Source organism: Xiphophorus maculatus, chromosome 2, assembly GCF_002775205.1.
Source record: "Xiphophorus maculatus strain JP 163 A chromosome 2, X_maculatus-5.0-male, whole genome shotgun sequence".
NCBI classification, from domain to species: Eukaryota; Metazoa; Chordata; class Actinopteri; order Cyprinodontiformes; family Poeciliidae; genus Xiphophorus; species Xiphophorus maculatus.
In genome coordinates this window covers 11188349-11211949 of record NC_036444.1, presented here as the reverse complement: position 1 = coordinate 11211949, position 23601 = coordinate 11188349, and the positions used below count along the sequence as shown (strand labels likewise).

Sequence of the window (23601 nt, the reverse complement as noted above, 5' to 3'; positions counted from 1 at the left end):
TTGGTGAGCCCTACTAGGACTTTTACTTGAAACCTATGCTTTAAACAGATGAGTCTAATAAAGTCTGGCTGTAGAAAAGCAACTCCTGGTCACTGTTAAGTACATTAAAGGATGGACAATGATGTGGACTTGTGTTGGAACAGTCAAATGTAACCCTCTCTATCTTTCTTAAATGAAGTAGAAGAATAACTGCTGACCTTTTGGTTAAAAGGGGCTATAAAATAGTTATTAGCAACAGAGCTAACAATTGATAGATAGATAGATAGATAGATAGATAGATAGATAGATAGATAGATAGATAGATAGATAGATAGATAGATAGATAGATAGATAGATAGATAGATAGATAGATAGATAGATAGATAGATAGATAGATAGATAGATAGATAGATAGATAGATAGATAGATAGATAGATAGATAGATAGATAGATAGATAGATAGATAGATAGATAGAAGCGGAGGTAGAGTCTGATCACCTGTAAGCTCTTCTTTCCCTGCTGCTTCACATACACACATCATGGCTCAGTAATATGCCCCACACCTTCCTTCTTCTCTGCGTGGACTGCTCGGGGAATTAGCCGCCCTGTTCGCGCGCAATAAGCCAGTGGTTGCGAGAGCGCGCGCGGATTGTCCACCATCTCAACGCTTCGGGCGGTGTCATGTCTTAACATTTATCCCCCTAACAAACAACTGTTTTCGCCTGGATACTGGTGAGTTTTCTCTTTACTTTTCTTTGATATTAGGTGCGTTTAAAATTTCCCCTTGCATCTTTTGGAGTTTATACGTCCTATGGTGCTCTAGCAGTGTCATCTTACATATACATAATTTTCTTTAATATGACAAATATTTACTTAGCCAGAAGGATACATAAAGATAATCCAGGGTTTATAATGTTTACTAAATGCTGCCTCCAAAGCGATGTAACGGAGTGCTAAGGGTGTTTTTTCCCCCCTTTTCATCCATCCATATGTGCGTACAACTGTTGCTTTTAATTAGTCACATAGCCTGATAAGCAGTGCGAAACATCTACCTTGGGATTAATTAGCCAAGGTGGAAATTATGTAATGTGGAGCATAGGCCTAACTGTTATTTTGTCAAACTTCTCAAAAACCTAATTTAAAAGTGAATGTAGTTTCTATCAAACTCTACATACATGCTTTAGTATTATTGCTATGGCATAATGCAATGATACATATCAATGTATTTTAAATAGGATGTGTAATCTGCTTTGAATTGGTGATGCATGGTTGTCAGTGTGAGGGTGCAGTCCAGCCTCTGATTGCGCTGACTGCAGGTTTACAAGCTTTTAAGCCTCGCACTGAGGCGCACACGCAGTGGCGCACTCTTCTCTGTGTCTTCTCCAACATAAACAGGGGGCAGAATAAAATTTGCAAAAAAAACCCAAAAAACTGAACGCAATTTGAACCTTTTAAACACTAAAAAGCCAAGGGGAAATGTCAGGAGGATCGCAGCAGGGGCAGACCAATAATTTATGGGGACCTCAGAAAAATTCATTTTGGGTCCCACATGCAGCTAAAACTATCACAAATTTTAGAATCAATGTGAAGTTTAGCATTTAATTACAAAAAGCAAAAGCAAGGGAGGGACAAATACTCAATCTGGTGTTCAAGTAAACATCTACAACTGGCATGAATTGTGACTCTGAGACAATTGGGCATCTGAGACAAAAGCATCAGCAATTACTAAGTTAGAACTAAAGTAGGTCTTTGTTAACAAAACTCACATTTTAAGAAAAAAATTCACTGAGGTGTAAATCTAAAGAGTATCCAATATGGAAAAAAAGTAAATTTAGCATGACACCTTTTTTTTTTAAAGAATTTAATGTGACATGATGAACATCATCAGTGTTATGAGTCCTAGAAACAATAAGAGCATCAATGCCTGAAGGAATTGTATTTTAATTTCTGGGTCAATCACCTCTGCTCTCCAAGAAGGAATGTGTGGTAGATGGGTTAAACACACATTTATCTCGCTCTCTCATTCTCTCTCTTTCTGTCTCTCTAGCTCTCTCTTTTTTAAAACAACATCATTTGCTTTTAAATTCATTCAACATTCTGTAATATCAAAATGCATTGAATTGTCAGACCTATTTCTGTACCACAATGAGAAAGCAACCTAAATATGTGTAAAACATAATGTCTCATACAATTTCTACGAAAACAGGGTGAAAAAGATAAATGTATGAACACAGAATTGATATTTACAGATATTGTTTTGAAATGGTAGCAATAATCCAAATGCAAAACTCCTACCAGGTGGTCAAAATAATACTTTTGATAAAATAAACTCATCATTGAATTTATCTCTGAATTTTAAATTATATGGGCATAAAGCATAGTTTAAGAATATAGATCTACAGAAAGCAAAAAAACAAACATTCTAGGAAAAAAAGGCATAAATTACTTAAATCAGAAAGCATAGCGATAGAACAGTATCAATACAAAACTGCAGTTCACAAAGATACTACATGCCAAATGTTTAAAGTAAATAAATGAAAGAAAAAAAAATTAAACTAAAACAAAGCAAAAAATTGAGATACTTTGTCAAAATAACTCCCAGTCCATTGTTTCTACTGGAAGCTAAAGCAATCATATCCAGAGCCTCCATTGGACTCCTTGTGGAAAATGAATGAATGCATGATCTTCTCCCACCTAAGAGTCTGCATGCTAACATTGGGTCTCAACAACACAAGTTGAAACAGACCGAATCACAAGCAGTCAGGTTTAAAACCCCTTTCTGCAACCATCTCAGTGTGCTGAGGTGTAAAGGGTTGAACCTGAAGAGATAAATAATCTCCACTTGCATCTTGGCACTGCGCTTCCTAATGCTTGGTTAACTGAGATTATGAGGTAAGTGGCTGCACATGTGTAGAAGGATTGACAGGTAAAGCAATGTGCTTACTGTCAACATGCAGTTTGGTTGATTGTTGTTGTGTTTACATGTCTCACAGCTTTCCCTGGTTTCTCAAAAGGACGGACGGATTATGTTCAGGCCTGGCCTGGGACCATTATGTGTGTGGATAACTGAGTATTGTCAGATTGTAGTCTCTTCTCACCATCAATTATTTTAAGTAAGTGTCTCTGCAGACCTCATAATTTTTGACTGAAAATTCTACCTTTGAGTTTGTGGAATTTCTTGGTTTCAGTTCCAACACACAGGACAGCACATATTTATGTTAACATTGTTTAAAAAAATTTAAAAATCACTTCACCGTTAAAAGACATTTAAAATAATCTAATTTTGTGATGTGAAATATGCAAAGCCACTGTGATAATGCTAGTCTTTAGAGATTCACCGATCAGATTTTGTACTGATCAATACCGATTTTGACATAACCATTTCCCCCCCTAAGCACTTAAAGACATGAAAGAGAAAATAAATGTGTTGCAGTTTATTTGATAGACCTAGCATTTTCAAGTTCGACAAAAACAAATTACTTACAAGATAGTCCCCATTAATGCACCAAAGCAAATATCCATAAGCCTTAATTGATATCTCCAATAAGATTGAAAAAAGTAAATCAGATTTTGACGAATCTATTATAGACTGAAAATGGTAGGAGTTCTTTGATTTGATACAATGGTAAATAGGAGTACAGAAATGTATATTGTTCAGTGCTTTACCAATTAGAGCTTATTGACAAAAAATGGCTCATTAATTGGTTCATCCCTTCTAGTCTTATTAATACATCACACTATATTTAGATCATCTCCATTCATGTTGAGAGCTTTTTTAAGACCTTTCTCATTTGCACCATGTGAATAGACAGTAAAAGTCTTTAAATAATTAATAAAAGAAAGTATACTGAATTGCTGCTCTGAATTAGAATACACTGTCATTCAAACATTAAGATATGTCTAGTGTTACAGTAAGTTGGATTTTTAAAAATATTTGAGAAACTGGGAATTTTTGTTTTTTTTTGTGTGCCATGTTGAACCATGCTTAATGTTTTCTTTTGGTAGAATTAAATCTAGGGATTTCCATCTGCTTCTCATAGTGTAATGCTTAAGAATTTCTGAGCGTATTTTATTCTTTGCAGAATGAGCCCACTGACCAAATTACCCCAGCAGATTGAAGCTGTGCTGTCTGGGTTTCATTCTGCTGCACTGCTTAATCTGACTCTGCGGCTTCCAATTAGTGAAAGACATGGGCAGGACAGATTAAATTTGCTTAAGTTTTTATGGCTGCCTAAACAGACTTCCACTGTGTATTGTGTCATAAAACCTCCAGTGGTCATTTTTGATAGGTCATTTTTGTTATTGCTTTTCTATTGGTTTTTTTTTTTTCAGAAAGAAATGAAACCCAATACCCTTAATATCACTGAAACAAACTGTTAATCAAGAACATATCTTCATACATCCCAAACCAGAATGAAAAGGATCCAAAAATGTTTTCAATAATGAGTGGCTTTCTCATTATTGTTTATCATTCCAAAACTGGTTTAGGTATGCTTAATTTGAACGTTAGTAGGCCAGTGTAGATGGTGCAGTGTCTAAACCGTCTACACTGAATGGTGTAGATGGTGTAGATAAGACTGATTCCCTTTAGAAGACCTTTACCCTTTTTTGGATAAACAGTTCATTCTATTTTAAAGGGATTTAGATCAGGCCGTTTTTACAAGATTATCCAAAAGAAGGGATCTTCTTCAAGAGTATAACATTTTCAAAGTTATTCTTTTGGAAAATGTATTTATCTGAGTGAATTTGTGAGCAGAAGGCTTTTTCTTTTTTAGGACACTCATTATTGCACAGGCGAAGACCCTGAGTTGAGAGGGATGGTCACTTAAATCTTCGCTTCACAAACAAACACGTTTCAGCAGCTCTGGACATTCTGAAGCTTTATTTTTACACTGAAGGACGTGTAGAACACATCTACAACAGTTTAACCTTGTTATGGCATTCCTGGGTTTTTTCTCATCCACGAATGGCGTTTCCATTTGGTGTTCCAGTGCAATGTGTAAATGGACAGGTTTGTGGTATGTGAGGATCAGTGACTTTCAAATGAGATTTTTTGTTTATTCTTCCTGGCCTTTTATTACTATTACTACTTTATGATTTTTGGAGTTCAGTCAGTGTCATTAAGGGCCTTAATTTGGGTGGAAGCCATCTGTGTTTTCATGATTCAAAGACAAAAAGCATTTTGCTGTTGCCTTCAGGAGGGTCATAAGATGTTGAGGGAGTGACAGAAAGTGAAAGGAATGTGTACATTCAGATTTTTACTATAAGCATTTTTATTGTTTTGAAGTGGCTCTGAACTGAATCTGACAAAGAGTTTGTGGGGGAGCTTAAGATTAAAGTGCTGGCAAGGAGGACTAGACTTCAAGCTCATCTCCAAAAGTAGAAATGGCCAAAAAAAAAAACATTTATCAGCAATAATAAAAGGTGTGGACGGTTTTAATACCGCTAAAGACTTTTTTAAGCTCAAAGAAAAACAAAAAACTTTTTTTCTTTCCTTCAGAGGGATGAAACGGAAAAGGGCATATATCCTTCACCAAAGCAATGAGTGAGTCATCATCCTTTCACTCAGCAAAGCTTGTGTCACTGGCGCGATCTCTGTCTGGGTTTGGACTTGATGCTGCCAATGGAGGACCTGTCAACCTCCCTGACAGCAGTGAGCCCCCGCCACCGGTAAGATTACTGCTGAGGATAAATCTTTAACAGATTGTCTTTCCTTTTAAAAAATGGTTTCACTTTTTTTTCTCCTATTTCTAGATTACATGCTTTAGTAATCATAACCTAAATATTTGCTTGTTTGTTTGTTTGTTAGGAGTCTGGCATTGATCTTGGACCTGGACTTTTTTTTGCTGATGGCAAGAGGAAAGTGGACTACATACTTTGTTACAAATACAAAAAGAGGCGTAGCTCTAAGCCCCGATTGTCCATTTCTTCCAATGGAAATTTGCCAATAATTCTACCGGTTCGACTGGAAGCAGAAGCAGAATCTGGGGAGGCAGGTGGAGCAGGAGGGGATGCGGAAGACTCAAAGCTTACTGAGGAGGAGAAAGCTCTGATGAGGGAGGAGTTTGAAGCAGGTCTGCTGGAGGCTGGACTACAGATTGAACGTGACAAAGAAGTAGGTAACCATATATCCTTACACTGATAACAGACCATCATGTTGCATATTGTTTTCTTGTATTTCCAGCATGTTTATGTGAATGCATTTTTCCTCTTTCTGAAGGAAAGTTTGTGATTTATGTGTCAGTCTGCACACCATTTGCTCATGCATTAAATCAGCTGCTGTTTTGGTTGCAGATTAAAAACACTGTCTGTAAGCAACATGAGCCAAGGGCTGGATTACAAGACCTTCTTAGAGAGTGATTCACTATTGAGAAGTGTGTTTGCTGGACGAGAGTTACATTTGAGGGTTTATTTAGGATTCCTGAATGTGGTTACAAAGATTGTACATAATAAACAATATATTTGACAACAAGTACTTAATGGATACCAAATCAGATATTATTTGAATAAATAGGTGTTACATTTTATATAGTCTATAACCTCTGAAACAAAGAATGTTTTTCCTATTTTATCTATTGTTAAAATATTGTCAATATACAATCAGCATCTACAGTGCAGTGAAGACATTTTACACAGATGTCTTATGTTTTTTGCTCTTAGTGTTCTCTCTGATCAAACAAAAATTCTCTGGTATAAAAAAAACATAAATTTTTATTTGTTATAGGAAAAAGCTATCTAAACCTGTCCTTTGTGAAAATAGTATATATTTTGAGGTCTGGATTTCTTAACTAAGCCATCTCAATTCCTTCATTCTTTTTTTGGCCACTGTTTTAGATTTGCTGCTATGCTTTAGGATCATTGTTACAATTGACTTTTAGCTTGAAATGTTAGACAGGTGGTCTCTTCTTTGACCTTAATATACTATGGTAAACAGAGAGTTTTTGGTCAACTTAATGACTGTACCCAAAACCTACAACTGCAAAGAAGCCTAATTTATCTCTTTCCTGGATGCTTCACAGTAGATATAAAGTATTTGAGCTGATAATCAGTATTTATTTTTATTTTCTTCAAAGAATAGCACAACTTGTTATAATCAGATATCTTAAATTTGGATTCAGGTGTCTAAAGAATGATCTTCAAGAAGTCTTTCAGTTATCTTGGCTGCAAATTTGCAGACCTACATACTATCTGAGCTCCATAAATTCTGCAATTGAGATATACAACTTTTGTCATTTATTTGAGCATTGCTGGATTTGACCCCGGGTCAAATTTCCAGAGACGTTGAGTAGTGTAAAGATTAGCAGCTGTTCTTAATGTTTTGTCACTCGTGAATAGTCTCTCTTACTGAGAAAGATTAACTTCAAATTGTTTTCCAGATTAATGGAAAGATACAATCCACTCTTTCAGGTTATTCTTGATGTTTCTCCTTTTTGGCATTGTAATTTACTCCAGATCAGATTGTTATGATGACTTGACAAAAGCAATGTTTTCTGGTACTGAATTAGGCTCATTATGAGTCAACATGGCTTTTCACATTTGTTTTTACCCCATTTTCATGTGTGTCTTAATGTGTAGAAGTTAAATGGCATTAGCTTCATTCGACTGCACATCCCATGGTCAATTCTCAGTCGTGAGGCAGAGTTACAGAAGATCAAGGTAGCTGTGAAAAAGGTAAGTCTGTTTTCCTCTCCTAATGGTGAAAATATTAGGTTTATTCAGCACTTTTGGGCCATTTGCAGAGCCTCACTTTGAGGAAGAGGTATATAGACTGTTAAGCCATAATATTTTGACCACTGTGAGGAAAAGGGAGCAACACCTTGCAGCTTGCTAAATTGTAATTCTACTGAGAAAGCCAGTATTCTGACTTGGAAAAATATAATTTTGACACCTAACTCAGCATACATATTTGAAGATAACTGGTTACCATTGGTAGAAATAGTTGGTAATCAGGCTGCATGATATTAGGAAATCTTGTAATTGGAAAATTTGAAGGTGACTGAACAATATATGCCTATTTTATTCTTTCCTGTCTTTGGTGCTTCTTGCACTCTGGGACCTTTGGCACTTTGGACAATGTCATTTGTGTTTGGTGTGAGGCTCTGTCGCACTGGATAAATATTAAATCAGAATTTAAAATGCAACTTCATAACAACTGGAATATATTAGCCAACAATTCTGGCAGTCCAAACAGTCCTTCGCGATATAAATACACTGCTATATAATTGGACAATATATCAGGCACTTTAGTTGGAAACAAAAATTTATATGTTGATAATGTTACAGCTAATGAGTATCTACTTTTTAGGGAACTATGAAATCTAGTTGATTGGCAGTGGTCAAAGGTTTTTCATTTGTTTCTTTTGAACAGAAATGTGAATTGCGGAAAAGGACAGGCATTGCTGGAATGTGGGATACTGTCATCTCCCAACTAAACAGACCATTTCAGCCTGATGTCCCTGACAACGACATCCACAAAGACTCGCAGTCACGTGTCAATTTCAAAACTCTCAAACACTCATTCATCAGAGATAAGCTCCACCTGTGAGTACATGAGCAAGCTCTTCGCATGACTTGATGTGTCTTAGATGTGATTTGATATAACTATGCTGATTTAGTTATATCAGCATAGTTATATATTCTGATATATGCTAACATCAAAATCTCTCAATGGTCTTTTGCTTTCTTTGCCACATTGTCCACAATTTCCAAATGCCAAATCTAAATTAAATATATATTTCTACTTCAACCGATAGCTGATGTTTGTAATGTTGTAATTTCTTGCAGGTATGACATCAAGTCAACAGCAACTTTATTTGACAACGCAACACGGAGCAGAATAGTGAGTCTATGAGATGATTTCTCCCAACTATTGTCTTATGTAATAGTCTTTACTTTCCTTGAAAGAAGAGGTTACTTTCCGGGAACTTATCAAGAATGCCTGTATTTACAAGGCATTTGCCAAGGACTGTTTTCATACTTACTTGTTACTTATATAGAGCCTACAAGGTACAATAGGGAACTGGGATTTAGACTGCTGTTTTTTGACATAACTTTCCTGGAACCTTTAAGGGACATATAAAGTACTTTCTTAATATTCATGTAATACAGTAAGTTTCATGTAATATTCTTGAGACTTACTGTATCAGGAACCTTTCATAAAACAAAAAGGTACTATTATGAAATTTACCATGTACTTCACTGAACTTTTCTGAAGTTACCAAGTTCTTTCTGGAACTTTTAGAGATTTTTGGGGGGAAATTTTGTAATGAACATTTCACAACTTTCTAGCTACTTTCATGGAATTTACAAGATATTTCCTGTAATTTTCATGGGTCTTATCAAGAACCTGGGTCAGTTCCTTGCAAGCTCCACAAAACTTTCTGAAACAAAGGTTTCAGAAAGCAAATTAGTTATCAGAAACTAACAAAATTCCAGATAAGCTTCTATGAAAGTTCCATGAAAGTAATCGAAAATACCTGGTGAGTTCTAGAAAAACTTTTTTTTTTTTTTTAGCAATAATCAGTTAAGTAGCTGAATGTTAAATTAAAATGCTGGTAAGTATTTGGAAAGTTCCATGAAAGGACCTGGTGATCTTTGGAAACTGTCTAGTAAGTTTTATGAGGTTAACCAGCAAAGTCAAGGAAAAGTCAGTGGAAAGCAACCCCTAAGTTCTAGGAATTTTTTTTATTTATTTTAAATAGGTAACTAATGTTATGTCTGCTTCTAGGTTGCTGAAATTATTTCACGCACTACCTGCACACGCACTTGCCAAACCACAGGTGAGTGGATTTGGTGCCTCTCCGAGTTGTCGTGGGAATGCAATTCATTAAACAAACACAGTCAAAAATAGCTTTTTCATGTTGTAAAGGTAATGGTTAAAAATCTTTAAACTCCAAATTATTTTATTGGCCATAAACCAGCAACAAAACAGGCACTATGGTGTCAGACTGTGTCAAGATATGCTTCAAGTGCAGGCACCCTAAAACAATTTTTAGAAATGTTACATGTGTTCCTTGTTTATTCCCAGTGGTCTCAAAACAGAATTTGTGTTCCTCTGTTTTTGTGTCATAAGGCATCAGCTCATTACTGGCTCGAGGTGTTTACATTTCTGCCTTCCCACTGCATGATGTAAGTAAAACTGAAACCTGAATTAAGCAACTTTTCTTTGTTTTGTTTTTTCCACATGAAGCTGTTTCTCAGCAAATGTTACCTCCACCTTAATGTTAATTACATAAACAGTGGACCAATTGGGCATAGGGATCCCAACAGCCTGAAAATTAGCTATTTGACTCTCTGTTTTAGTAGTTCAAACACCTAATTTACCTTAGTGTGCATTAATACACACAAGGAAATCGCCTTAGGACTACTGCAGAAGCTAATGTCTACAGTCTTTCCTTATTTCCATTTTTGGGGTACAGTCAATCAGCAGCAAGGAAATTGAATGGTGCTCCTGGATTGGCTGCTTTGGTAACCACACTCAAGAAAATAACTCTTTGGATTAACATAAAAAAATCATGGAAAGGATTTTCACCTGATTACTTTGCTTTATTTCAGCACTATGTAATTCTGTTACTCCAATTTAAAGTAAATGTGTTCAACTCAATTTATTACGGTTATTAAAATTTAAAGCAAACATGTTTGCTCAACTTAACTTACTCACTAACTCATTTACTATAGTTGGACCCAATGTAATTTAACAGAGCCAGCCCAAATAATTTGCAATGTTTTGAACCAAATAATGGCCTTTACTTGACTAAGATGAATGCAAATTTAGTTGAAACCAAATTATTTTACAGTGGTACCTTCACACTACTTAATTAAGTTGATCCAACTCATGAAAATAAAGTTAGCTCAACAAACATGCTTCATGCTGAAAGAAAGCTATTTAATCTTGTGGACATTCTTTCCATGATTGAATTATGTTAATTCAAAGACATTCTTTTAAATGTTATTAAATTAAGTGTTTTAAGACAGCTCTGGCTGATAGGGTAGAAAGAACACTTAACAATTAGAAAAGGTACAACAGAACTGTATTTTCAAAATTGTTATCCATTTTCTTTTACATGTGCAGTGCAGGCACTTTACAACTCTTGCCATATGGCAACCCATTTGAACATGCATTTAAGCTAGTTTAAATTAATAGTTTAAACAAAACCTTTAAAGTCAGTGTTTAATTAGTAACAAGAAACTTCAAAATAGATCAGCCTACCACAGTGTTTAAGTGCCAATAGTGCCCTGCAGAGAAAAACAAATAATACAGAACAAAAAACAGCTGAGTTGAACATTGATGTTGGAGGTATAGGTGTATGATGTACTGTGGATAAGCAGGGGTCTACTATGGTGTGTTTAATGATCAACAAAATTTGCTACATTATATGCATGAGATAAAACTGTAGTCCTGCTTTTCTTTAGGGTCCATTCACACGGAGAGGAACAAAAGATCAACGAAATGAAAGACAGGTGTGTAACAGTGGTAATGGTGTTTTCTTCCTTAAAATGTCTGCAGATAAATTGGTAGATTATATTCTTTAGACCCCGTCAAGATAAAAATACAGTGTCACTCTTTTAATACATTACAATAGGGTACTAAGAGACAATCATTAGCTTTTTGTTTTTTTTAACTGGACCTAATGCCAGACATAAATGAGTACATTAACCCTGTATGATATATGTCTTTGTTGTTTAGCTGCTTCATGAAGAGTGGGCCAACTATGGAGTCATGTTCAAATATCAGCCTGTTGACCTGATCAGGTGACAAAATCTTTTAGCAAATTACGATTTGTTTTCAGCAATTAGTTTTGACTGCTGTTTGCAGAATGCTTGTGATGAAATACAATTACAGTATCACAGAAAGCGTATATTTCTAAATGTTCCTGAGTATTACTGTATATTAAGATGATTTAAGTCTCAATGACAAATTATGCCTTATGATAGGCTCAGTTACATTCCAGTGAAGATATTGTTAGATTTATATTTAATACATTTTAAGTTTATTTATTGTTTGATGTTGGCTATAAGAATGATTTGTAGCTTTTCCTATCAACATAAGTTGAATCCTGCTGATGAAGGCAGCTGATTTATCTTCTGTCTCCATGTTTACAGGAAGTACTTTGGAGAGCAAATTGGGTTATATTTTGCCTGGCTGGGTGTTTATACTCAGCTTCTCATTCCACCCTCTGTGCTGGGCATCATTGTCTTCCTGTATGGCATACTTACCGTAGATACCAATGTGCCAAGGTAGGCAAACACTTATCTATGCTCATCAAAACTAATCACTCTAATCAAAGAGAGAGAGAAGTAACAAACTTTGCTATGTGTTTCTACTCATATTTCAGTCAGGAGACATGTGATGACAACCTGAATATCACAATGTGTCCACTGTGTGATGCCGTGTGTGATTACTGGCGTCTGAGTTCAGTATGCTCATTGGCTCGAGCCTCATACCTGTTCGACAATGGAGCTACTGTTCTCTTTGCTATTTTCATGTCCCTTTGGGGTAACTATATACACCAACTACACACTTCACTCTGAATGTTTTAAAAAGCAGCACACAACTACTCAAACAACTAGCCAAACAAAGACAGGAAGACTTCAATTCATTATTTGATCAAGATTGCTAGACACTTGAACGAGAATAATTTTTACAGTTCATTATTTGAAAAGCACCCAGGACAGAAAATGTCTGCTCCCTTTAGTTTTATGTTGGCTGGAAACCAGAGAGAAGGTGTTAAGTGGATAATCTAATTACTCTTCACCACTGCATAAACACGCAGGGTGAAACACTACAGTAGTGTACATATACTGCACTGGAAAAAATGAAGAGCCCACTGCACTGAAACATAGTTATTCCACCAAATATTGATTTCTGAACTCTTCATGAGTTAAAACATTAGTATTGATATTTCAAAATGAATGTGAATTTGTTTTCTTTGCATTATTTGAGGTCTGAAAGCAGTGCATTTTTTACGTTATTTTGACCATTTCTCATTTCAAATTTAACATGTTGTTAGTAGGTAATAGAATAAAAGAATAATGTTCATTTTACTCAAACATATACCTATAAAAAGTAAAATCTGAGCAACTTATCATTTTAAGTGGTCTCCTATTTTTTCCAAAGCTGTATATTTATCAATAGTGGGCAAAATGTATGTCTTGTTGGGAATTTATCTTCTTAATGCCAATACTTTAGCATGTAGTTCAGTGTCTTGTCTGCATCATATGGTCTCCATGTTGAGATTTTTTGTTACATCATGCTCTTAGTTGCATCAGTCTAATTTTGATCCAATGATTGTGAGGCTCTCTGTGAAAACTTGCTACTGTCTGCAGAGAAGAACATATAGAACATATGTTAAATAAATTGTTCTGCAAAGTTTTTTTTCTTTACTTTACTGTTAGTTCAAGAGATTTTGTCAGATCATATTTAACATTAGAACCACAAATATAACATATAACTCCTTGATCTATTTCACCTTTTGTACCATTGCATCCACAAACTTTAAAGCATTTTTAGGAATTTCATGGAATAGACACAAAAAGAAGTATAGATGCATTTAAAAACAGGTCAATCCTGAAAGAAAAATGAGACAGGAAAAGAGGTACACTTCTAGCATAAGTTAGATCAAACCAAGTTTGTTTATTGGAGTGGCCCAGGCAAAGTCCAGCCCTCTGTTTAGGTGAGAATCTGTGGTAAGACTTGAAATTTGCTGTTTAAAGAAACCCTCCATCCACTATAATTGGAAAAGAAGAGCTGGAGAAAATGTTTTGTCTCTGGATGTGCAAAGCTAGTAGAGACACACTCTAAATGTTTGCAGTTTTTATATCTGTAAATTGTGGTTCTAGAGTATTGACTTCTGGAGTAAAGAAACATTGAACATGCAACACTTTTCAAATAGTCATTTGTAAAATAAAACTATATGTTCATTTTCCATCCATGGCCATGCTTTACCTTGTGTTGTACTATCATAAAATCCTAATAGAAAACATTGACATTTGTGGTTGTAACATGACAAAATGTAATATACCATATAAATGATATAAAAATAGCATGTCTTAAAGTAAGAAACTATAATTTCTAATTAGGTTTTAAGTAAGTAGATTTATTCACCTAGTTTTGTTTACTTGTTTCTTCTCTTAACTTAAGAGAATAATTTGTCTTCTAATGTTTTTTGAAAACACTATTCCAGTGAGATGTTTATAAGCTTCTCATTCTGTTTGCTTGATGTAAATAACAAAATTATTTTTGTCTCTTTCTAAAAATTATTCTATGTGCATATTGTCCTGCAGCTGCATGTTTTCTTGAGCACTGGAAAAGGAGACAGATGTGTCTGAAACATTCGTGGGACCTTACAAGCTTGGAACATGAAGAGGTAATGAATTTCCTCAAGAAAACCATTTGTGGACACATATGTAGACACAAAAGATTTTTATTTATAAATTTATTGTGTCACATAAGAATGAATTATCATACCTGTGTTTCTGCACTGGAGTTTGTAAAAGAGGAAGCCAGTAATGCCTACAGTGATCATTTTATGGCCCAATCCATGCACAAAAGGAATACTGGTTTTCCTGGAAGGTCTCATTAGTACTTGACCTTTAAATTCCTCTAACAATCCAAAATGCTTGCTGCCAGACAGTTACCCTGTGAAGCACAGTAATGGGATTGGTCCTGGCCTTTAAGGACAGTTGGGGGATAAAATGACACAGCAAGGTCGCAGGACAAACAATCCTAAACTAACGCGACTGTTCTCTCTGTGTTTCATGTGTCTCCTGATGCCTGAAGGAGCGAGTTCAGGTAGGGAACTTTGTATTAGAAAGTTAAAAAAAAACAGAACGGCATAGATTTTAGAAAAACAAGACAAAAAACAAGATAATCACTGAAAATGTGGATAAACAGAAAATAAAACTACAGTATATGCACGTGTTATGGAATGGCAAAACAGTGTGTAGAAATGCTCAGAAATTGCAAAATGTAAATCCCCAAGATATGGTGGTTGTATTTTAAAGTGCATGTTTTTGGATGTGTACTGCAGGATGAACTGAGACCTGAATATGAAGAAGCTCTTCAGGAGAAGAAAGCTAAATTGAAAGCACAAGCTAAAAAGAAGGTAAGTCTACATGTAAGTGTTCAGATCTCTGTTCAGTTTTTAATCCTTAAGGCAAATTTTGTTTGTTAACAGCAATTTTTTTATATCCTCTGTGTTAGTTGACTCAAGCTGGAGAAAGTGTGGATGGAGAAACCGATCAAATGCTGGCCTCCCAGGTACCATTATACTGTACATTAAATAGACGGACCCTTTTCATGAAGCACATACATACATACATAAATTACCTATTTATATTAATATTGCTCAACTGTGAAATGTAGCTTTTGTTATTGAGGCAAACAGTACTGTTTGTTTACATTGTTAGTGTCAAAATAAACTTACTGTGAACTAATTCTGCTTGCATGACATTATGTATGTACATAATGAACTTCCCTTTCTGCACTGTGTGGGGTTGGGTCCAAAGAAGATTAGCTGCCTGAGATTAGCCCAGATTACTGACAGAGACATAAAGAGGAGGAGGGAATGGAGGAAGGGGAGGAGATTTCTGTCCTTTCCGATGGCAAACATGCACCCTCCCCAGTGTTAACATTGTGTGTCTGTGCAGAACAAACAGCCAATCACAGACTCTGATGCAATGTGAAGGATGCGTCTCAAACCATTGTTTTTCTGTGCATCCACGTAACATGTACCTTTGCCTTGACAGCCAGATCCCGAGTCCTTGGACATTGAGGATCACCTGTCAGGTTACGTCATCAATGTGTCCACCTTGCTGCTTCTGGTACTGCACTCAGACTCTCTTCATGTTCTCACTTTTCCATTTGCCATCTGTCTCTTTGTCAATCCTCTAGTTAATCTTTTGATTAACAGAAGGATGAGGTGGATTAACAGACAGAGAGTCATTATGGTTATTTTTCATGACGTCGCAGGTAGTTCACAAAATTCAGTTGTTTTATTTTTCTCAGTTCTGTCAATCTCTATTGGTTTGTCTGCATAACATTTTAGATTTCTCCAAATTCATCTATATATGGGGTCTTTCAAGGTTAGGTCAGCCAATATTTGGTAGCTTCCAAGGAATTATCCTTTCTTAAAATCTTTACATTTTTTTAACCTATATTTTACTGAGATAAAAAAATATCTCTATCAAGATTAAAAACCAATCTTTTAAGGGAGTCCTAGCCAAGAGGCAGCAACAAATACACTGTATACAAGTGATAGATATGATTTTTTAAATCTTTCTCTGAGACTTTGCTTTATTGTAATTTCATTTTAGTATCTAAACAGATCTTTAAATAATATTGGCTTTTATTGGGTAAAATATGCTCCTTATCTCTTTGGATTAACCAATGGCATTTTCCACTAATAATCAGTGGAGTCATTTATTTTTTGATCCTCTCAAAAAAAACCTCTTTGACAGATTACAAGAAAGTCTGGCTCCTTCTTAGTTTCCTTCTTCTTTTGAAGAAGGAAACTTTGAAGAAGCTGAATTTTGCCTATAACTTTTGCGCAACACAGAATAAACAAATTCAAATGCTCTACAACTGTAGTTGTATCCTCCCTTAGAATCTGTATTATTTAACCTTTTTATTTTGTTTTATTTCTTTGTTAGATTTTTGTCACCTTCTCTGCAGTGTTTGGAGTGGTAGTTTATCGCATCTGCATGTTAAGTGTGTGGTCCATGAACCCTGATCCGGAAGCCAAGGCCAGTGTGAGGATGACAGTCACCACCACAGGCATCATCCTCAACATGCTGGTTGTTCTGGTATTAGAAGAGGTCTATGGCGCAATCGCTGTGTGGCTGACTGAGCTTGGTAATGTGTTTAATGCTGTTATAGAGTAACCACTAATCAAGGATGGTTAATAATTCACAATGATTTCCCTGTGGGGCATTTGTTTAAAAGGAGACAGATGAGAGGAATGAATCAAGCACTAATTGTGTAGCAATTAGTCAGCATATTTCAACAGTTTTTGGAAATTTAGTGTAATAGTTATATTTTATAAGTTTATTACACAATTAGTGTTGACTGTTGTGTTGATATATTGCTAATTGTTTTGTCCAATTTCCAACAGAACTTCCAAAGACAGAGGAAGAGTTTGAAGAAAGGTTAATCTTTAAGTCTTTCTTTCTGAAATCCATGAACGCCTTTGCCCCTATTTTCTATGTTGCCTTCTTCAAGGGCAGGTGTGTTTCACCTTTTTTTTTCACAATTATCTGCTTTAGACCTTAAGTCCTATTCAGCTAACCTGGTCCTGTCTTCATACAGGTTTGCTGGGCGGCCCGGTGATTATGTTTACGTGTTTGGAGACTATAGAATGGAGGAGGTAGGTATAGCTTTGCATGTAGCTGTTTTAGGATTTTTGGAGACAAATATTGGTACATTCTCACAAAACAGAAATTCTGTTGTAAAGTAACAGTAAAACCCAAAACAGTGTTGTAACATGCTTGGCATACATTTGAAAAAGTTTTCATTTTATAAATTTAACCTTTTTTGTTTAGAAAATTGTATAACTTTTAAATATTGTTTAAAAATTACACGAAATTTTAATTTAATTTGTAAACTTAAGTGAGGTTATTATTGGCTTTAATCTATTGTGTATCTGTTTTGTCAATTATGTACTTACATATGCAAATTTAATTAAATTACACTTACGCAGCGATTTTCTACACATCTGATTCTGTGGTATACAGAATATTTTCAGTAAGCTTTTCTATGGAGCTACAATGTAAAGTGCTTGCCAACAACCAAGACTTTGCTTCTGTAGCAAAATAATTACAGGTGTAGAAAAAAGAGGTACATTTACTGGTTAAAAATAAAGTCTATTTAGACACTGTGGTTTAAACAGTCATGATGAAAGTATGTATTTGTTCTCCACAGTGCGCTCCTCCAGGTTGCCTCATTGAGCTGTGCATCCAGCTCAGCATGATTATGCTCGGAAAACAGCTCATTCAAAACAACATCTTTGAGATTCTTATCCCGTACGTATACACCAGTGTCTTCTCATACCGTGTTTATTTTTGTAATAGCTTAATAACCAATGGTTAAATTAAAACACAGTTCACAAGATATTTAAACTATTTCTGAGGGGGCTGTGAAGCTCGTCTCAGTTCACCTTTTTTTCCTATAACTTCCTGTGGACATTTCAGAATTTACGAGTTCTGTTGTAGTTCTGAAAAAAAAAAGTTCATATTCCACTAAAATTAGGTAATCAACCATTGTTATCAAAACTTTGGGTCACACAGCCTATTTACAATTCTTGTTAAATTCATATGTTTAAACAAGTATAAAACTTAAAATAATTAGCATTATGCTTTCATTTACGCCTTAGCATCCTGACTATTGTGAAAATTTTATTTTTTAATTTTAATTTCGTCTTTGTCCTATTTATGCTCACTTTGTTAGTAAAATGAAAAAGATGTACCGAACTATACAAGAAGAAAAAGGAAAGAAAAGAGCGGCAGAGAACGAGGAGAATGAAACAGAAGAGATAAGACCAAAACAACAGTTTGACAAAGATTTTGCTCTTGAACCATTTGAGGGTGTTAGTCCAGAGTACATGGAGATGAGTGAGTATAATTTAGTCTCTTTTCGAGTCTTTTATACACTGATTCTCCCAAAATCACAGCAACACAATCATTTTAATCATGCATACTTGTGTCTCAATACTTCACGCAGTTATCCAGTATGGATTTGTCTCTCTATTTGTGGCTTCCTTCCCACTGGCACCTGCATTTGCTCTGCTCAACAACGTCATTGAGATTCGGCTGGATGCTGCAAAATTTGTCACCGAGATCCGGCGACCGGATGCAGTCAGGTGTAAAGACATAGGTACAGAATCATTTTACATCAGGACCTATCTTCTTTCAGTCTCTATAAATGTGTAGAAATAATGTGTAGTACATTATATTCACTTATTTGTCTTTTTTTTCATGCTGAACTTGCACATCTTTTTCATAACACAAAAACCCACTACAATCATACACACTCATGAATGGACACTCTTCTCTTTCTTTGTCTGTCTCTTTATATTCATGCTGTTCTCAGGGATTTGGTACAACATTCTGTGTGGAATCAGCAAGTTCTCTGTCATTACCAATGTAAGTCTGCATGTGTCTGTTCTGACTCTCTGTCTGTGACCTATCATCAATGGTTTATTTTACATGTTTATTTACATACATTTTTAGGATGAAAACTAGCAGACGTATTTACACTCTAAACCAAGCTCCCTAATATGTGTCTGATTTTGAAAAAAGGAATAATACATGTCCCTTCTTTAAAAAATGGAAATGTAGATGTTTTCCTTGCTGTAGATTTTAGTTGATAATAGTATGTCTCGAGCAAAATTCAGTTTCTTGTTTATTCTGATCGCCATTCAAAAATCGTAAGATGGCATCTGCCAGAACAAAAACAACTTCAAACTTGTTAATTTGGACTTGGCATAGAGAGCAATACATAACATGCTAAACGATGAAAGACATTATTTTCTGACTTATTTTCATCTGGATAGTCTTGATGTCCTCCAACATTAAAGACCTTACAAAGAGATCACAGTGGAGATATTTTCTAAATAGCACACTGGACAAGATTTCACCATGAACTAGGGAGCTTTTTCCTTCATTGGGAAAAAGGACTCTTCAGGTAGATTCTCTGTTGGGTGTGTGGGGATTTTACATCGCACAGTGCTCTTAACTGAGGGCTCTCATAGGTGGTTGTTATATGACATCTCTCAAAGCCCAAAATTGAATTGGTATTGGATTCCTCATTTGAAAAATAAAATTCAGATCATTATGTTTCAGCCAAAACTGCAGCGTGTCAAACCTTTCCTCCGTGTTTATCTTTAAAGGCATTCGTCATCTCCTTCACATCAGAGTTCGTTCCAAGAATGGTCTACCAGTACATGTACAGTGGAAACGGCACCATGAGTGGCTACACAGAGCACTCGCTGTCTTACTTTAATGTCAGCAACTTTCCTCCTGGCACAGCACCAACCACCACACTCATCACCGGTGTCTCCATGTGCAGGTCAGAGTGATTCTCCTAACCTTGACCTACCTTGATCTTCCTTTTAATCCCTTAGCCAGAAGCTTAAGGCTTCCTTTGGGTCAAAATTTGGCAAGGATTTCAGGATCATGCTGAGAGCAAAGCATCATTACCAGAATATATTTGCATTTAGGTGCAGTGAGCTAAGATTCTTGTTTAATCCATTTTTCTCTTTTAGATACAAGGACTATAGAGATCCACCATGGGCATCAGATGCGTACACTTTCTCCAAACAGTACTGGTCTGTCCTTGCTGCTCGACTGGCTTTTGTAATATTCTTCCAGGTATCAAAAAATATTTTTGCTAAATATTTCAGTTTGAAATACTTAATATCAGAGGTCTGAGGTCATTGTCTTTTAAATTTATGAATTCATTGCCATTTATTTGATATATGGTTTTCTTAGGTGCCAGTCAGATTATTTAATAATTATCTCTTTAAACAAGGCTCCAAAAAAACAATTTCACTCTTTGTCTTTCTATTTATTCTTATATTTACTGTTAGTTTGATATTGATGGAATCAGGTGTTTAAGTATCTTTGGCACCAAGGCCAGCCTAAAGTCTGGGGAGTGATATTACTATATTGGCAGGCTTCCTTTGGGAGATTCTTTGTGTTCTTGGCAGAGATATTCCTGCTTAACCAGGTTGGAATGAGAATGTCAGTCATTTTGAGGTGCCAACAAAAATGCTCTAATGGGTTCAGACACAGGACCTAACTGGGTCAATCTAGAGCTTTGACATTTTTTTTCATAAAGCTTCTATTTTTTTTTTTCCTAGCTGTATACCTCTATCTCTTTTATTACTGAGTTGGATTTGAGCAATTACTTCAAAGTAATGATGTGAAATTCCTGCTTTTCTCCAGATAAACTTATTTGAATTGTGGCCAAATGGGTAATGACTCAGTCTTTGGTCGGTTAGAACAGATCACACCAGAGGATTAATAAGGTTTAGATCTACGCTTAATTCCACTGCCGTCTGGGAAATTCCCAGCATGTGCATTTGGTGAAACTTGGCTCCTATCTGACAAATCTACGTTAATCGTGTTTGCGCAAGATTTCCGTGGCCCTGGATTTTATTCTGTCTAACTCTCAGTGACCAATTAAACTAAAGATTAAGAATGGGATGAAGATAATTCATCCAGTGCTTTCTATTGCATTATGGCACTAGAGCAATTCCATGTTATGCAATGGTACACTTGTTCAAAATGAACTTTTGTGGAATTTCACTTCATAAACCAACACAAACACGTGTATAATTGAGAAGAGGAATAAAATATGTGGTTTTTGTTTTTGTTATTTTACAAATAAAAATCTGAAAACTGCAACATGCATTTCCTATCACACAGACATGACAAAAACAAAAGAAATACTGCTTGGTTTCTTCTTTTTTTCCCCTTAAAGAACCTTGCCATGTTCCTCAGTATGCTGGTGGCTTGGATGATCCCAGATGTCCCACGGTCACTGCGGGAACAGCTGAAAAAAGAGAACATGGCATTGATGGAGTTCTTACTTGGACAAGACCAAGAAGCATGTGCCAAAACTCTCTCCCAAAAATCCTCAAGCCCTTGCTTTCCTGCCAACATAGACATTGTAGTGGAGGAGGCACCAGAGGAGGAGGATGTGTGCCAAGTGGGGGAGAAAGAGGAAGAAGTGAGGGTTGAGATCAGTCTGGATGAACCTAACAGGTTTGATACCAACCCAGAGGTATATAAATCATTTGAAGAGGCTGAAACTAACATGGAAGATGAGCCAAAAGGTGAAGAGTGTGAGGAAACTGGTAAGGTGGAAGGTAAAGAAAAGGAAGAAAGTGGAGAAGTGGAGGAAGAGGATGAAGGAGAAAAGGAAGACAGCAGAAAGAGCAATGAAGGTCAAGTTTATGAAGCAATGGCAACTGAGGAGGAAAACTTTACTGTGGATCTGGACTCTTTCATGAGTGAGCTGGGCCTGTTAGGTAAGAGGAGAAAGCTCTGTTATTACTTGTGATTTACATGACACTTCTTATGATATATTCTGATCTGTTTCTCATCTTCTATTTGTCTAGATGAAGAGCCTTCATCAAGCATGGTTGAGAAAAAAGAGCTTTCTCGTTCAGAATCCAAGCAAAGTCAACAGAAGGACAGGGAACCTGCGTCCCATCCCTCATCCCAAAGAGGCTCATCCCAGAGTCTGAGAGGCTCCAGGCCAGACATTACAAAATCAAATGTTGAAACTCGGATGTTGACTCTAATTGCTCCACCCCCCAGAGAGCCAGACACAAGGGTAAAATCCCGCTGCTCCACCCTTCCTTCCCACTACAGAGGTGCTGAGACTTGCTACAGCCTGCCCCGGCCCAGCCAATCCACCAGCCTCACAAAGCTCCAGCAGCAGCCCTTGCTCACTGCCCTGGTTCCTTTGGGCTCCATTTCCCCGAAACCATCCTCTCCTTTGCACAGCCCTGTGTCCCTGTCATCTCCACAGACACCGTTGACCCAACAGCCCCAAGCCTCAAGTGAACTTTTCATGCTGAAAGGCCCTCCACCTCAGCTGCCACGTTCCAGGGGCAAAACCCGCTGCTCCACTCTGCCTCCCCGGCAGAGAGCACCCGGTCCTGAGCAGGCGACCTCGGGACCGAGTCATTCCTCCAGTTGCGTGAAGCTTGGAGACCGCATTCCACCATCACCCAGTGAACTGAAGCGTAATAACACTCCAGTATAGGGAGACCAAGGAGTGGGAGCTGTAGGCTGCAAAGGGAACGGACCAGATCAGCCTCTTCTGCTTGTGCCTGAGGCTGCATCCTTCCGGCTGCCCTTCTCACCTACATACACCTGGGCTCTACAGAGGGAGCATCCAGGTCAAATGAACATAATTTAAATCCTTGTAACTTCACACGTAATACTATTTATATCATTTTTTTTATATCAAAAAGTGTTTTAGATCTGAAGAGGTCAGAGAAAAGTTCCTCAGAAACTCATTTTTTATGCCATGAAAAATAAAGACTCAAGTTGTTCTATTTCTATTTTACTTCATTTTTGAAAGTTGTTTCATTTTAATCACATGCATATCTCATAAGGCGCTGCAGTGTTGTTTGCATTTATTTTTTATTGTGATTGTTTTACACACATGCAGCAATGCTACTGTATAGACCGGTTTAAGGTGACACCTAGAAACAAGAGCTCTGCTTGTAGCGTTTTTGTTTGTTTTCAGAGATTTTGATATATAAAAGATGTGAAATTCTAATAAAACAACCACATATTTTTGATGTTTGTTCTTCATTTTGTTGTCTTTGACATTGCTTATTCTGTTTTGCACAAAAGTGTTATTCTGCACAAACGGGTTGTTTTGTTTGAAACACCAATATGACTCTTAAAAAAGAGCTTAAAAGTAACATACATTTAGCAGTTGTTTATATCGGTATCTATCTTATTAAATTAGATGTTATGACATTTACTTTAAAGTTTTGATTCAAAAACTAAAACTCATCACATAAATTCATTACTTGGGGTGATTTATTTCAGAAACTTTTTGTTAGAACTAAACCCACAAAGTGGGTTTAGTTCTAACAAATT

The 23601-nt window shown here is 36.3% G+C and overlaps 1 protein-coding gene across 1 annotated transcript; it reads left to right on the top strand.

The window, feature by feature from the left end:
- The first annotated feature begins 621 nt into the window (after positions 1-621).
- LOC102221565 (anoctamin-1-like) lies at positions 622-23273 on the top strand. The gene is made up of 29 exons (XM_014469870.2): positions 622-711; positions 2973-3092; positions 5480-5649; positions 5789-6094; positions 7555-7650; positions 8348-8520; positions 8764-8818; positions 9707-9758; positions 10052-10107; positions 11392-11439; positions 11666-11730; positions 12082-12216; positions 12315-12475; positions 14263-14345; positions 14759-14770; positions 15009-15083; positions 15182-15238; positions 15727-15801; positions 16630-16831; positions 17091-17202; positions 17285-17342; positions 17897-17997; positions 18422-18585; positions 18695-18847; positions 19064-19116; positions 19863-20041; positions 20238-20343; positions 21458-22007; positions 22098-23273. The coding sequence occupies exons 3-29, from the start codon at positions 5521-5523 to the stop codon at positions 22748-22750; spliced, it is 3909 nt and encodes a 1302-aa protein (XP_014325356.1). The 5' UTR covers positions 622-711; positions 2973-3092; positions 5480-5520; the 3' UTR covers positions 22751-23273.
- The last annotated feature ends 328 nt before the right edge of the window (positions 23274-23601 follow it).

Excerpts from the sequence above, each read along its gene's own strand:
- LOC102221565 (XM_014469870.2), top strand. The coding sequence starts at position 5,521 with ATGAGTGAGTCATCATCCTTTCACTCAGCAAAGCTTGTGTCACTGGCG. Across the intron at positions 9,759-10,051 it reads ACGCACTTGCCAAACCACAG|GCATCAGCTCATTACTGGCT; the intron begins GTGAGTGGATTT and ends TTGTGTCATAAG. Across the intron at positions 11,731-12,081 it reads CAGCCTGTTGACCTGATCAG|GAAGTACTTTGGAGAGCAAA; the intron begins GTGACAAAATCT and ends CCATGTTTACAG.